This window comes from Rhincodon typus, chromosome 21 (genome assembly GCF_021869965.1).
Source record: "Rhincodon typus isolate 14 chromosome 21, sRhiTyp1.1, whole genome shotgun sequence".
NCBI lineage: Eukaryota > Metazoa > Chordata > Chondrichthyes > Orectolobiformes > Rhincodontidae > Rhincodon > Rhincodon typus.
Window position 1 is genome coordinate 40903143 of NC_063352.1, and position 16231 is coordinate 40919373.

Consider the following 16231-nt stretch of genomic DNA (forward strand, 5'->3'; position numbering starts at 1 on the left):
GATTTAAAGATCTGAGGGACAACTTTTTCACAGAGTGTGTCATTTGTGGAATGAACAGCCAGAGGAAGTGGTAGATGCAGGTACAGTTACAATGTTTAAAAGACATTTGTATAGGTACACAAATAGGCAAGGATTAGAGGGATATGGGCGGCACAGTGTCTCAGTGGTTAGCACTGCTTCCTCACAGCGCCAAGGATTCCACCCTCGGGCAACTGTCTGTGTGGAGTTTGTACGTTCTTCCCATGGCTGCGTGGGTTTCTGCTGGGTGCTTCTGTTTCCTCCCACGGTCCAAAAATGTGCGGGCTATGTGGATTGGCTGTGCTAAAATGCCCATAGTGTGCAGGGATATGTGGATTAGGTGGGTTAGCCATGGGAAACACAGGGTTACAGGGAGGGGGAAGCGGGGTAATGGGTCTGGGTGGGGTGCTCTTCGGGGTGTTGCTGTGGGCTTGTTGGGCCGAAGGGCCTGTCCCCACGCTGAAGGGATTCTATTAAAAAAAAATGCAGGCAAATGGGACTAGTTTAGTTTGGGAAACCTGGTTGGCAAGGATGAGTTGGACCGAAGGGTCTGTTTCAGTGCTGTATGACTCTGACTATGAATGCTAAATATTTTCAACAAAATGCAGTTTACATACTTCTTTAGTTAGTTTGCTGAAAATGTGAACAGCAGAGAAGACTAGGCAAAATAGAGCAGGATACAGTTTGCTTATTTAGCACTACAGCAGTGGTACAGTAAGGAACTGGTTCTTGATATGTACATTAACCCGGCTACCTGACCCTCTGATCTCCAGCACTTTTTGTTTTCAGTTCAGGTTCCAGCATCTACAGTAATTTGATCCTATCTGATAATGATGGAGCTCTGCTCAGCATTCCAATTCAGTCATAACAAACCAGAGATGACCTTTTTTTATTCCACTTTCTTGAAACTGAAGTCATTGTGCTATTGAATAGTTAAAACCATTACGTTGAAAGTGATTCGATGACATTGTTACAGGCAATTAAAATGGAACTGAACTAGTGAGACCCAGAAGGACTTGCAGATTGTGCTGTGTCAGGCAGCAGCAGTGAGACTAGAATTAAGTTTAGCACCCTGGGCTAATCTAATTAAGAAGTAGAAATCAGTCCATTTCTGGTTATATCTATCATCCCTTATTGGCATGAGTCGATGTTGAATTAGCATCAGGTCATCATTGGATGTGATGGTGTTCGATAGTTGAATAGTTTGTTGATGGTCGTAGGCTGAGGGAGAGAGAACTCTTTGCTAAAGCAACTCAAAACAAACCTCATTTTCCATTTTTGTCTTCCTGAAGTGTTGCATTTATCTTTGCTTCAAATATATATCCCTTTGATCTGCATTCTGCCAATGGTAAACTATTCCACGCACTAAAAAGTTTGCTCCAGTGGCACAGTCGGTCAGCACACTGTTCTTATATGACAGTATACAGGCGTGTGCAATGCCGAGGTTGAGAGTTCGGGCCTCACCTGGAGCAGTTTGGGGTGGCACTGGTTAGCACTGCTGCCTCACAGCATCAGGGGCCAGGTTCAATTCCACCTGCGGGCGACTGTCTATGTAGAGTTTGCACGTTCTCCCTGTGTTTGCGTGGGTTTCCTCCGGGTGCTCCGGTTTCCTCCCACAGTCCAAAGATGTGCAGGCAAGGTCAATTGACCATGCCAAATTGTCAATAGTGTTCAGGGATATGTAGGTTAGTTGGGTTATGCGGGGATGGGTCTGGGTGGGATGCTCTGAGGGTCGGTGTGGACTTGTTGGGCCGAAGGGCCTGTTTCCACACTGTAGAGATTCTATATAAAAAAAAAATTATCCTGCCCCACCTTGCTTGTAATGACAATTTTGCTTTGATGCCCATTTAACAGTAACACATCATCCAGAGGATGCAGTCCCTCCCTATTCACTATATTGGAAAATTTCATGGTTTTTAAAACTTCAGTGTACTTGGTTATTTTGGCAGCAGTGATTAGTCTCAGTACCTCATCACTCTTTTCCTTTTTCCTCCTCCCCATGCCCCTCTCAATTTTGGTGGAGAACTTCACGTAAAGTGGAATGGTGTGAAAGAAGCAGTTCAGCCACTGTTTGATGTGGTGAATTAGCAAAAGGAAAAGTAGCAAAATGAGAGAGAGGGATTTTCAACCAGTGGGCACAAATTACAGATTCTGAGAGGGGGAAATAATGCAAGTTAAAAAGGAGAAATAAATTAATTCAAACACATTCATATTCTTGAATGTTCAGAGCCCTCAGCAATGAATTATTTTTGAAATGTGAAAATGCAATGTTCCCCAGCAAGATAGTCAGTTTGCACAATGCAATGTTTCACAGATGTACGGACCAGTTAACCTGTTCTCAAAAATGTTAGTTGAGCACTAAAAGTTGACCTGGATTGCTCCCTAAGATCTTCAAATCATTCCACATTAACATCCCAGTCAAAAGATGACATCATGAGCAATGTAGAACCCTCGTGCTTTATTGAAGTGTCAGTCTGCATTATGTGCTTAAACTATGGAATAGAAACTGAATCTGTAACCTCTAGACCCAGAAGTGCAAGTGCTACCACCAGTTCGAGCTGCAACTTGAAAGGCGGGATCTTGGTAGTATATTTTGTCCAGCAGAGAGGAGCTGTGGATAGGGCAGAAGTTATTGTGTGGTATTGGTTAGGTCATTTGGCAGGACAGCTAGTGTGCAATGCCATCAGTGTGCGTTTGATTCTCACCAGCTGAAGTTACCGTGAAGCTCCCACCTTCCCCATTTCTCCCCTCACCTAAGGCATGCTAACCCTCTGGTTAAACCACCACCAGTTGTCTGCCTGTAATGAGAGGGCAGCCCTATGGTCCGGTAGGCCTTTAGCGCCTTGACCTTTTATTGTGATATTTTGGCAGATGAGAAATTTACACGTGAGCTTCCAAGATATGAAAGTACAATTGCTTTACTCCGATTCAAATTATATCTGCTGTACTGAAGACCTCAAACGTAAATGGCAACCTGTATCTTTCAGACAGGAAGAAATCAAAAAGGGGCAACATTTTAAACAGACCTTGGTCTTTACTAAACAAGGGATTCCAGTCTCTTTCAACACATGTACACAGCTGGTGGAAACTCATGTACATTTCCAAAAGTAAACATTTATCCAAATAATTCAGAGACGTTTTATTTCAAAGTTCAGATGTCAGTCGTCCTATGCGTTCATATTTGGCATCATAAAAGCACACATTCTTGGCTCTCTTTACTCATTCTATTCAAAACAATAGTGATACAAGCTGTGATCTGCTATGGTTTTGCATTATACAGGAATTTCAGTACCTTCTGTAAGCAATGCTGCTGTTTATTATCAATTTCTAATTGCTCCAAGAAGATTGTCAGTTAATTCTGCATCATGCTGAACTTGTGATAATGCTTCTGGAGAAAAATAGATTTTGCCCTGTGACTCAGCAATGATGAAGGAATGTTGAACTATGTCCAAGTTGCTGTCATGTGTGTGGGTGGAGATGATGGTTAGAAACTTAGAAAACAGGTTCTGTAGTATTGCCTGATCCTGCCTTGGTAATTAAGGTTGAGGGCTTAGAGATGCTACTGCAATAAGATTGGTAAATTGGTGCAGTGCTTCTCGCAGATGGTATTAAATTTGAAGTCACCATAGTCCCAGAGGACCGAAGGGTTGCTCTCCCAGTAGTGAGAGACGACTGATGATGGCTTAACCTGAAGGTCACCACACCTCGGGCGAGGTTGAGAAAGTCTGACCTTCATGATGACTTCAGCCGATACAGGAATCGAGCCTGCACTGTTGGCATCACTATGCATCGTAAACCAACCAACAGAGCTAACTGACCCCCACAGATGGTATTAACTACAGCCACGTTGTGTATATAGTAGATATTCTATCAAGAGCTGGAGACATTTATCAAGCTGGTATGAACATTTGAAAATTGAAAGTGCTATCGTCTGTGAAGGGAAAGGTGTTAATATCCTGGGATGCGAGTTATTTTTGTTATCAGAAAGTATGAATGTTATGCAAAATGATTTGATTATCATCCGTCACTAAGATCTGCACTTGATTGATGGAAGGGCTTTTAACCCCTTTAAAATTTTCCTCTCCTTTAAAAAAAAGTATCTTTTTTCTGAAGCAGCTGGCCATTATTCATTGGCAAAATTTCAATGAGTGCTGGCAGTCTTTTTCCTCAGGGAGTGTGTATGCTATTCCAGCAACATCCACAGGATAGTAATTAGGAGTGGCAACCCTGGCTATTTTTTCCCTCCCTAATGAACTCCAACAAAAAGCAACAACAATACAATTCAAATTTCATCTCTGTTCTTCTGAATATCAACAGTTTTGACTAGCATTAGAAAAAATTCATAAGTGTTATGTTCAAGGCCATCACATGAATATAATATATAAAGCAATAATATTTAGTGCAGATTCCTATTAATCACTTTGTGGTTTCAATGTCGAACAGATTCATGTCTGTTCAGTGATTGTGTCTGTTCAGGCACATTAGGCAAAGATCGAATGACCATCAAGTCACTTAGCCCAGCGGACTAGATTCTTCACCAAATTTTAATTTATATCATAGATATAGAGGACTAAATCCAACCATAACATCATTTGCAAAACAGTGTCAGAACTGAGCTCTGATCTTAATGTGTACACCAGAGAGAAACTTTTATGCAATCGATTTGCCTGTGCCTTCTCCCAGACAATAGAATTTTTCTTAACTGCACCTATTATATGCAAACTCACACGTATTCAGTCACTGAACCATGTTTGCATTAAAACCATAAAACAGTTATCCCTTGGGACCACAGTTTTTCATGTTTTACTGTGAAACCACCAGGATCACTTGTGTTTATTGTTCTGCCACTCAATTTTCAAAATAAACTAATGTTGTATTTAGGTGGCACAGTTGGTTTCACATAGTAATGTTTATTCACACAAGTTTTTAAAATCAGTTTGTAAAGACAATCAGTAAGCACAGTTGGATATGAAGAACTTTCAGTAACCCCAGTCTCTCTTCTAACACGTTGCTTAAATTATCTGAATCACATCACAAACCCTGTTGACAGGGAATGGATCTCTTTTCAGTATCAGCATTGGGCGCTGTCAACTCAAGCTGAGCTTCTTTTGCTCCGACAATATATAATTATGTGCTCAGGGGAGGCCCACACATCAAAAGAGCACCCCGTACTGCACGTGTGATACTTCTTCCATTTTTCACATCAGGCATCTCTTGTCTTCCCTGAGTGAAACTGCCAATTAATGTCAAATTAATGTTTATTTTCCTTTTGATAAATTCCTTGGGTGTGGTATAGCAGAGTGAGTGGAGAAAATCACACAAGAGTATGAAAGCCCCAGAAAGGATACTTGAAATGCACCTGATCCTCTAAGACTGAAAATAAGTAATCTCATCATTTATATGGCAAAGTCTAAACAATAAACCAGCTAAACTCTATTGCCCAATATTAACTTTTCTTTTTGCAATATACGTCCTAACACCACTGCATGACAGGAACATATTCATCTTCCCATCACTTTATTCCTAAGGGCTTATGTGTTTGAGGCAAGGTATGAAACAAAACCTTGTCTGCTTGTCCTGCTGGACAGAGTAGCTCTTGTGGCACTCTTTGAAGAAAATAACAAGATTGATTTTATGACTGCACTGAGAATGGTGGGTTTTCTGAATGCTGAATACAATGATGCTGAACTGTGCCAAGTATTTTGTCATTTTGAACCACTTTAGTGCATCCCATAATTCCATGTGGCTCACATAAAGAAAGCTTACGTTTATGATGCCTTGCCAATCCTCAGAATCTGTAAGTCTTGCACCACCAGTTAATGACCTTTTAAACTGTAGTCCGTGTTTTGTCAGCAAACACAAGGCCTCCATAAGCAGGAAATGAGGTGAGCAATCAGTCAATCTTTTTTGAATAGCTAAGAATGAATGTTAGCCAGGATGAGGGTGAGAAGTGATTCCTTCTGGTGAGCAGTTCCAAAATAAGAGGCTGTGGGCAACATAACATTAAAATTCGAGTTGGGTAGTTTGACAGTCATGTCAGGAAGCACTTTTCACACAAAAGAGTGGAAATGTGGAATACTGTCCCCTAAAAACTGTTGCTCAATTGAACATTTCAAAACTGAAATTGGTCGACCTCAGTTAAATTATAGAACCATAGGAATGTTGCAGCATAGAAAGAGGCCCTTCAGCCTAATGTCAGTGCAGGACAAAGGAAGAGGAAAAAGAAATTAACAATTCATTTTAGTTCCACCTTCCACATCTGGTCTGCAGACTGTGCCCCCTGTAATTGCCCTCTCAGATTGAGGAAGCGGGTCTTTGCTTGCTACCCTATTAAAGTCCATCGTAATTTTGTGAACCTCACTTAAGTCACCCCTCAGCCTCTCCTAAGGCAAGCAACCCTAGCCTAGCAATCTTTCCTTGTAGCTGCAATTTTTCAGCTCTGACAATATTCTTACAAATCTCAAGCAAATGTTTCAAGAGTTACAGAATCAAGTTGGCTAGTAAATTAAATACAGACAATCATTATCAAATCGAATGGTGAAATATCTGAACACCTCTGTTCCTCTGTTCCTATGTTCCTTGTAGCCTGGGAGAACCCCCTTGTCTTATAATGCCTTGGGATCTTTCCCATCCACCTGAGGAGGTGGCCAGGACCTTGTTTTAGCGTCTTGCCTGAATGGCAGGAATTCTGACAATGCAATGCTCCTTCAGTATTAAGATGATGAGTTTACTTGTTCAAGTTTGAAAATTATTTAAACTCAATCTTCAGACTCACAGAAGATACTGCCATCAAATAAAACTTTAAGCCTTGTATAGGTGTCCAGTTGTAAATAATTTCTCAATGTTCCAATTTTTATCCACCCATGAGTTAAAAGTTAAGAACGGCATTTATAATCCTCCAGTGCAAAATTTAAAAATTAGACAAAAAAGCTAAAATGAAATACAGGCTTAAATAGATCTAGGCTTTCTGTGTATCATTCTGGGCATATCTGAAATAGAGGCCTCTTGCACAACTACTTAAAGGATCTCTAGTGAGCAAAATACTGACCACAAATGAGGTTTTTGGTGTATGCAATTCTCTTCAGACTTAAATTGCACAATGTATTTTGCCATATTAGATGCAAGGCTCCAGAAGATTGAAAATTGCATCAATGATTTAAAGAGCAATGGTCTCTGTAATAGTTCTTTCCCTTCTGTGTACTTTTGTTCAGTTGGTTTTGCTGATGTATTGTGCAAGACGTTTTTGAGGTCAACCTGAAAGCCCATAGGATGTCTAATTGCGCTGAGCCCAGAGGCTAAGAATGCCTACTATCAATAGAGGTGCAAGTGACAGATGTTCAACAGTGATCACTGGTTGAAGTTGTGCTCCACAACTTTCAGCCAAACAGATGGAGCTGAAAGATTGGTAGCAAATGCATTTGGGATGGATATTTTTAATTTAAAAACTTCAGTTTCTTATATATTATTCATACAGAAAGTAGCTAGCTAATGTTATTGATAGGCACAATATTTAATACAAATTTCAACAACTGGCTATTAGAGCAAGTTCATAAAATGTACCATTGCTTCACATTAACAGGTTAGTAAGATGGCTGCACTCCTTTTAATGCCTTTGCCCATCCAAACTGGCTTCCCAATTAAGCCCATAGATTGCCTGATTTCCAACTGTTCATCCACATTCCCTTGTATCAGAGATGTTCACTTATTGTAAAGGTTTGCCTTTTGAAAAAACTGAAACTAATCGGTAAATTTTGCACCAAGAATATTTTTAATATTGATTTTAAACATGCATTTTGTATTTGTAAAGTAAATAGTGTTTGAATATTTATCTAGCATGACTTGAAGCTGAAATCAATTTGTTTTGTATTGACTGGTCTGTTTTTATTTTAATGCACTAACCATGTCCTTGATTACAAGGTAAAGAATTTAGTACTGCAAAGTATAAATCAGTTTTTCACGAGAGTTTTTCATGAGAATTGAAGCTATTTTATACTAAGAGAATAAAACAGTGCATAGTTGGTGCAGTTCAATGTGCTTTGAATCGTAATCGAGCAAAAATGGAGATATTCAGATATGGAACTAAAAAACATTCAACATCATTTTGAATGAATCAACAGAATGAAGAAAGCTTCAGGCTGGTGTCCATGGTACTGTTTTTAGTCTTAAAGAGCTACTATCTGATGTTCCAGCCAATTTGTCACTTTAGTGCATATTGGCCATGACATTCCTCTGGTCTTATTCCCTAGTCTGTCAGCCAAGCCAGCCAGTCATAGATTCTGAATGCATTTCCTGTATGCATGCTTTAGGTTTAGCTGTATCAGGCCAGACTCCACTCCCAGGTTTGTCCTCTGACTCTGACCTGTTGTGTGTCCTTCGCTCATCTTGCCCCAAAACTCAGAGCCTTGCTTTTTGGCATACAGGTCTATTTTACCTCCATGTTCTTCAAGGCCCTCCTTAAAACTGTCTTCGAACAGGCTTTTCATCACCCTGCCTAATATCTCTGTTCTTGATGTAGTGTGCATTTTTGTTTGATTATACTTGTGTGAAACACTTTTTGGGCCATTTTACATCATTTAAAATGCCATATGAATGTAGGGGGTTATTGTAAGAATGATGCCTCCTGTCAGCAAGGAGCATGTTCAAACATCAGAGTAAGAATTCAGTGTGGGCGCAGAGGGAAACCAAAGCCTATGGTACTAGGTGCATTAGATGGAATAGTTTTAAACTGGGAAAATGTCTCTAAAATGTTATAGAAAATTTCCAGTTTTACTTTGAGATGTTAATTCTGCTTCCTGTTGGAATCTGTTGATAATGCTTGTGTGTTAACTAAAAATGTTTTCATCTCTAGTCATTCTTCCTACAAGTGTGAACAGAGAAAAGTAACTCCCAGAATGGCAAACTTTAAACTTTAACGGTGTGATATACTTTTCTGAAGTGCGTTAGATCTCTTATTTTCTACCCAGAAGAATACAATTTATTTTCTTTCATTAATCTTTTTCCTCTATTCTTTCCAGGAAAGTTGCAGGAAGTGTCAGGTGTTGTGGAAAGACCATGCTGGGCTGTCATGTGATCAGGTGGTCGAAAAAGATGAAATCAAATTCAGGACGTCATTGTAAGTAGCTGACTGTATTGCCAGTTCAAGAAAGACTATCTTGTAATCATCTTAATTTGAATATCTTGTTTTTCCATAAATTGATGCTGCAGGAATGGGAATTGACTGAAAATGTGCTTTCTTCTTTCATAAATTTTTGATTTTGAAACGTGAATTTTTGATTTGAAGAGGACCCTTTGGCAATTATCCACTTAAAATTAGCACAATCCAGAAAAGGGAACAGAGAGAACTGTGATGTAGCAAAGAGGAAGAAAAGAAGTGAGCGAGGGACCCACAGGAAAAGGAGAGGAGAGGGACAGAAGGGGCTAAGGCAATGAGAGAGATTTCTGCTGAAGGAATGGAGTGACTGGTTGGTTAGAGTTATGGTGTAGAGAAGGTATGGTGCAGAGAAAGAGGTGGCTGAGAGACAGAGATCAAAATGAGGACTACATGTATTCGTGGCCACGAAAACATGAGAGAGGTGATTATTTTAGTAAAATTGATTTGAACAGTTGCAGACTGGGCAAAGGAAATCAAAGATGTTGTTTCCAAACGTTAGGGTTTTGTTTGAAATTCAGTTTCGTAAACCCGCCAAGAACTAAGAAGCAATGACAGTACAAATGTACAGTTTTGCTGTGAGGTGCATGATAATTCAATACTGTTTGTATTTGCAGTTAATTGAATCACCTAAATCTGTTTTGCAATTTTTTTTCTGCTTTTGAAGTTCTACCTAGTAATACTGTATGGTTTCAGCTGCTATCTTACCCATGTGGCCGTGCTTTTCTGTATGAATGCACGATGTATAACCTAAAATAAGGTATTTGAAAGGGATGCTGCTGAACCAAACCCAGAACTGCATTCACTATCCACACAAAGATTGGAACAGTAATCTGGACTCACGTTTTTTGAAGTCTAGCTCTAAGTATCAATCCAATCCAGTGCCCTAAGTAAGAGCAGTTCACTAAGCACGGGCCAGAAATTGACTGGAACTTCTGCACTATGTGACCTAGGAATACATTGGTTGATGCCTGTTTCAATGGTATGATATGATGTGATCTAAAGCAATATCATATGATGCATCCCACCTTTGTTTATTATTTTTCCAACTATCCTGAAAGCATTGGCGGCAAAGGGATGGTTATTCAATAAGGGCAACAACAGCAGACTACTGGCACCTTTTCAGAGTTAGTTGTTTTTCAGCAGCTGGAAAATCATAACCTGGTCTTTATGCACACACTTTCCAGGAGGAGGCACTGCAGGATAAGTTTCTCCCCCTTTTGTGTCCAGGAGCAGTGAAGTTGATTGCTATCCCAACTGAGCACAACTCACACCTGTCCTGTACACCTCATTTCTCTGCTACAAATTGCATTATGGGAAGATAAAGATGTGGTCTGAATGTCAAGGAATGTTATAAAGTTCCAAATGATGAAAGAAACGATAGATTCTGTGTTTGAGTTTAAAAACAAGTCTGATCTTGTCACCTGGCTGAAGTAAGGAAAAGTTAGGATGCCCAGCAATATCATTTAAACAAGCAACTGTTGTTTGCTCCCCTGTTGATGTAGTTTTACCACAACTCATTGCTTAGGCTTTTACAGAACAATATAACAGTGGTTTAAATCTGCAGACTCTGCGACTATCTGTTCTGCTGTTAAACAAACTCAAACCTGTATTTTGAGAGCACCTTTAATGTTGTAAAATGCCCCAAAGTGGTAAACAGTGTTATGCCTGACTGGGGTAGCACTTTGGAAATTAAGCCCTGCTATTCCTGGAGTCACCACAAAAGTTAAAGATTTTAAAAGTATGCAGAATCCACCAGACCCAGTTTGTCAGAAAACACAGATGAGGTTTCTGTTATTGAAGACGTCAAGGGATACGGTGATCATTGCAGGAAAATACAGAGGTGGAAAATCTGCCACGATCTAGTTGAATGGCACAGTCGACTTGAGGGGCCAAATTATTACCACCTGCTGTATTTTGTATGTCCCAAAGAGTTCCCATGTGGGATCAGAGTACTCTAATAATGCTGGCACAAGCATCATCAATGGAAACCTGGGAATATTAACTTTCGCCGTGAATTTTGCATGCAGTGCTTCTGAAGGTTGAGATGCATTAAGTCACAGAAGACACTGTCAAGCCACAGCAATGCTGAGAGTTGGTACAGTAGATGAATTAATTGCACGGGTAGTCCATTCAGCGCCTCAAGGTCTGCTGTGCCCTTTGATAAGTTTGTGACTGATTTGATTGTGGCCTCCACTCTACTTTCCTGTCTACACCCTATAATTTTTGATTCCCTTTTGCATCAGGACTTTATCTAACTCGGCCTTAGAAATATCCAATGCTGTCTGGGGCAAAAGAATTCCACAGACTGACTAACATCTGAAAGAGACATAATCTTCACATCGCAATCTTAAGTGGGAGGCCCTGTAACTTTTTAAATCTCTTTGAACATGTACATAAGTTATAATTGCTAAGAATCTTGAAATAATAATCAGTATACAACATCAATCTAAAATCAGTTACTGATAGGATGACGGTTCTTGCCCCCTCCTACTGAACTCAAATCTATCAATGAATTGCTATTTAATTTGTGACAAAATCCATTTTTCTCTGTGCCCTGAATTTGGTAATTTGAGGAGTTAGTTGGAAATCATAACATTCAAGCCAAGGAATGTTCTGATGCTTGCTATGTTCGCTTTTTGTCTAGGAAGGGAACAGGGCCTGTTAGCACGTTTTAAGAGGCCACTCGGAATAGTTCAAGGGTCACTGATCAACACTTCAGCAGCAATCAATGTGTCAATGAGAGAAGGGTAGTCAGTGATGTTGCCAAAGTGCTGCCGTTGGCTGGTTCCAGACAGTAATTGCAAAGGATGGCCTTTTGGCAAAAGAAATTGTTGAAAGCAGCTGAAGAGCTGAAATTGTGCCAGTGATTTAATACTGGAATGCAAAAGAGATTGAGTGATTGGAAGGTGAACACTTGTTGGCAGCAGCTTGGCTGAGGATCTGGGAGTTGATTCAAGCACAGTAACGAAGGATGGAGTTGAAGGAAACCCACAGACGATATTTGCTTGGTGGAACTGAGGAATATTGGACCTCTGAGAAACCCAAGAGCAGAGCAGCATTGTGAAGCTAGCTGTTGCACAACAGACCTGGAATTTTGCCCATGAGTCAGTGTTGGAATGCAGCCTTCGGAATCCATTGGAATTAAGTCTTGGGAAGAGATTATCCAACAAAGATGTGAGCAGTCATTGAGGCAGTCCATGATGGAATGGAATGGTTTTTAAACGAATTTAAGGCTAAATATTTGGAAGTGAACAATAGGAAGCCTTTGTAAAGGAGACCGAGCTTTGAAAGAATATTTTTCAACTGTGATCACTTGCTTGAGAAGGATACTGAGAACTTCATGGATCAATCTTGATCACATCTGCTATTCGATGTCTTTGTCTTTGGCGTGTTTGACCATAATTTGTCTGTTGCTCATATGTACCTTAATTCTGGATGTTAGAGTATAAACTGCATATATAATTGTTTAATTGTTCTAACTTTGTAGAAAACTCCAGACTGTGAAATCTTGTTTCAGTATTTTCTTAGTGAGCACCCAGGATCTGAAACTTGATCAGCTTTGAAGAAAATTAACTGGTCCCCAGCCAGATGGCAACCTAATTTAGTGGCCATATCTAGAATTGTAACAAAATAAAGATGATTCTGAGCCAAGAACAAACCTGTGGAAAATAAATTATTTCAATGTTTTCTTAAAAGGTTTAAGGGTCAGTGTTAATGTGAGCAAGAAAATATCCACAATGTTAAAGAAATTGATGTTGATGGTGTTCTGTGGTGGTGAAGGAGGAATGTGTCATCCCCTAATGTAGCTCGAGACGGTGTTTTTAAAGCATGTCTGATTTCAAGTGTACAGAGTCAGTCAGTGGGAGAATTTCCTTGTTGGATTCCAGTACTGTAAAAGGGAAGAGTTATTTTGCATGGTCTCATGTAGTAGATGGCTATTGTATTGTGAAGTACTTTGTGTCTCCTGTAAGGTTGCTGTGGGGATTGAGTATATTGACTAATTTCTCAATAAAATAGCACAAAATTCTAAGCTAATTCTCTGAAGAGAGGTTTTTTAAATACACAGTGGCGGCATGCCAGTGACAGTTACAAAATCAGTTTAATTTATCTGCCAGAAGCAAATTGCAAGAGCCCATTTGGCATTTTGGAGTTCCAAGGGCTACACACACTCGCTCTACTGCACCACTGAAGAGTAGTTAAAAGCTGTGTGCTGAAGGCAAATATCATTAAAAACAAGTGCTGACTTGCTGGGACAGGAAAGAAAAGGCAGAATGCCATGCTAGCACTTGATAAAAGTAGCTTTATGCTATTACGTAGTCTTAGTTTCAAAATCAAAGTCTAATAATTTCCATTTATGTTATGATAGTGCTAAGTTTAATTCCGATGCATGTTACTGATGGAAACTTGCACAATATTGTCAGCCACGTAAGAGTTACAGAGGTCAGGAAATTCATTAAACCTTAGTTTAGAATTGTTCGTGGCCATCTGAAAATATTATTTCCTAGCTGTGCAGATGCAGTAGAAAATCAGGAAGTGTATTTGTCATTTTCCTGAGGACGTTGAACACCAAACACTGTGTCCGTCATGTGTGGTTTCCTTTTTGACCATCCATGCATCCTGCTCCACAGAAGCAGGAAGAGTCTGCCACAGATCACCAGTAGATGCAGTATGACTCTTTCCAATAGATTGTCTAGAAAGGATGATCCTCCAATTGGCTTTTACATACCAGTTGGTGTACAGGTTTCATCACAAATGTATAACTTTCAAATCGTGCAACTGAATCATTTAAACCTTGGTTACAAGAACATGATTGTACTCCTGAATGTAACCAATTAGAAACCATAAACAGATCTAGACAATTGCACTTCACAAAACAAGAATGGAGGTATTAGCATCTCAGAGCACACCAATAAAATGGTTTCTCAGCATGATCTTGGCAACCTCTCAAAAGTTGGAAAAATCTTTCTTGCATACAAATGAATATATATGTTAGGATCCCTGGTGCCACTGTCTTAAAAATAGTCAAATACTGTGTTTCCACTGATCTCTAGGATAGAGAGTTCCACAGACTGAGAGAAAAATTCCCCTCATCTCTGCCTTAAAAGAGCAACCCTTGACTTTTAAATTCTGTCCCTTGCTTTTAGCCCCTCCAAGGGGAAATATTCTTTCAGCACCTGCCCTGTCAAATCTCCTCAAGATCTATGTTTCGGTAAGAGCACCTCTCATTCACGTCCAATGCCACCCCCCTCGCCCGCAGTCATTTCTCCATAACATAATCTCTCATGCCAGGAATCCGTTGCATCAACCTTCTCTGAACTGCTTCTAATGTCTTTTCTGAAATAGAGACTAGAACTGTACACAGTACTCTGGATTGAAACCTTTGTATTCCATTTCCCTTGCAGTAAGCAATAACGTTTCACTTGCCTTCCTGATCACTTTTATATGCAAGCTAACATTTTTGATAAATTCCAAATATGCAACCAGCATCACCTTGAAGGACAAGGCAGCAGGTGCATGAGAACATTATCAGCCTCAACTTCACCTCTAAGCCACAGAACTTTCTGAATTAGAAGTGTATCCCTGTTCTTTCACTGTTGCTAGGTCAATATCCTGGAACTCTCTAACAGTTTTGTGTTTGTTGCTATACTCCAAAGACTGCAGTGATTCAAGAAAAAGTGGCTCAACACTACATTCTCCAAACTAATTGGGGGTAATAAATGCTGGTTGAATCAGCAATGCCCACACCATAAGAACAAATTAAGAAAAGGTTATCAGGACGCCCACATCCCTCTGTACATCACTCCTTTAATTCCTCTCTCTTCAAATAATATGCTGCTTTCTGTTCTTGTCAGAATTTGCACTTTCCCAAACTATATTCGTCTGTGAAACCTTTGCACATTCACTCAATCTATCTCTATCCTTTTGCAGACTCCTCGTCCTCTTCACAACTTACTTTCCTACTACTTTTATATCATCAGTGAAGTTAGCAATCATACATTTGGTACTTTCAAATCATTAATATGGATTGTAAATAGTCATGTTTCCGCGCACTGTTCTGAACTTGTGTGATAATCTCAACATTATGACAGAAAAACTGTTTCTTTTTATTTATAGCTCTCTATCCAGACCAATTTAAATGGACTTTCCTAGTTCAGTCTAAAAGTAAACAATTACCTCTGTGTAGTAATTTCTACATAACAGGATGTCTCTGGAATGTGAAAGACTTTTGTTCTTTGGTATTAAAAATTGGAAAATACATTAAAAATGTGTCAACTTTAATTTTTCGACTTGCAAATCAGATGGCAAGCTGCTTAATCTTCTCCATTTCCCCCCACCGACTCTTCTGAGCCACTGACTAGCTGAGGAATGATTCCATTGGTACTAACAGCTAACTGATACCCCAAGTGACCGTTCTTCACTGGTGAACTTAATGCTGCTCAACCCCTATGATCTACATATTTCAGTGGCCCTTCTAGATTAAGGCTGGTCAAGTCACAGTGCTGCACCTACTGCTGTTAATTTAATTGATTTCAGATTATGGCTTCCTGATTTGTATTCTTAATTGAGATTTTTTTTTGCTTTATGCCCTTTAAACCATTAATAAAAGAATGTGGTTGCTGAACTATACTGTGTAAATATATTGCCAACATAACATTGGACTTAAAGTTTTATGTAGTTTCTTTCGTGTCCTCCAATCATCCCAAAACCTTTTACAGTCTAAAAGTACTTTCAAAGTATGTTCACTGCTCCAGTGTTAAAAACATTGCAACCAATTTAGACTCCACAAGATCCCACAGACAATATATTTTTTCATGGTGCTAATTAAGGATTAAATATGGCTACAATGCTGGCGAAATCTGCCCCCTTACTATTTCAATAAGGCAAGATCTATTAAATGTCGTACATTCACCTGAAAGCAAACACAGCCTTGGTTTAACACACCATTTGGGGGGAAAAAAAAATTCCTCTTGACAGGATGTGGAGGTGCCAGTGTTGGACTGGGGTGGACAAAGTCAGAAATCACACGACACCAATTTATAGTCCAACAGGTTTATTTGAAAA

The 16231-nt window shown here is 39.6% G+C and overlaps 1 protein-coding gene across 1 annotated transcript in view; it reads left to right on the forward strand.

The window, feature by feature from the left end:
• rnf216 (ring finger protein 216) overlaps nucleotides 1-16231 on the forward strand; it is a 158143-nt gene that overhangs the window by 111904 nt on the left and 30008 nt on the right. The window contains exon 11 of the mRNA XM_048609745.1: nucleotides 9033-9130. Coding sequence (XP_048465702.1) covers nucleotides 9033-9130 — 98 coding nt within the window. The remainder of the gene's footprint in view (nucleotides 1-9032; nucleotides 9131-16231) is intronic.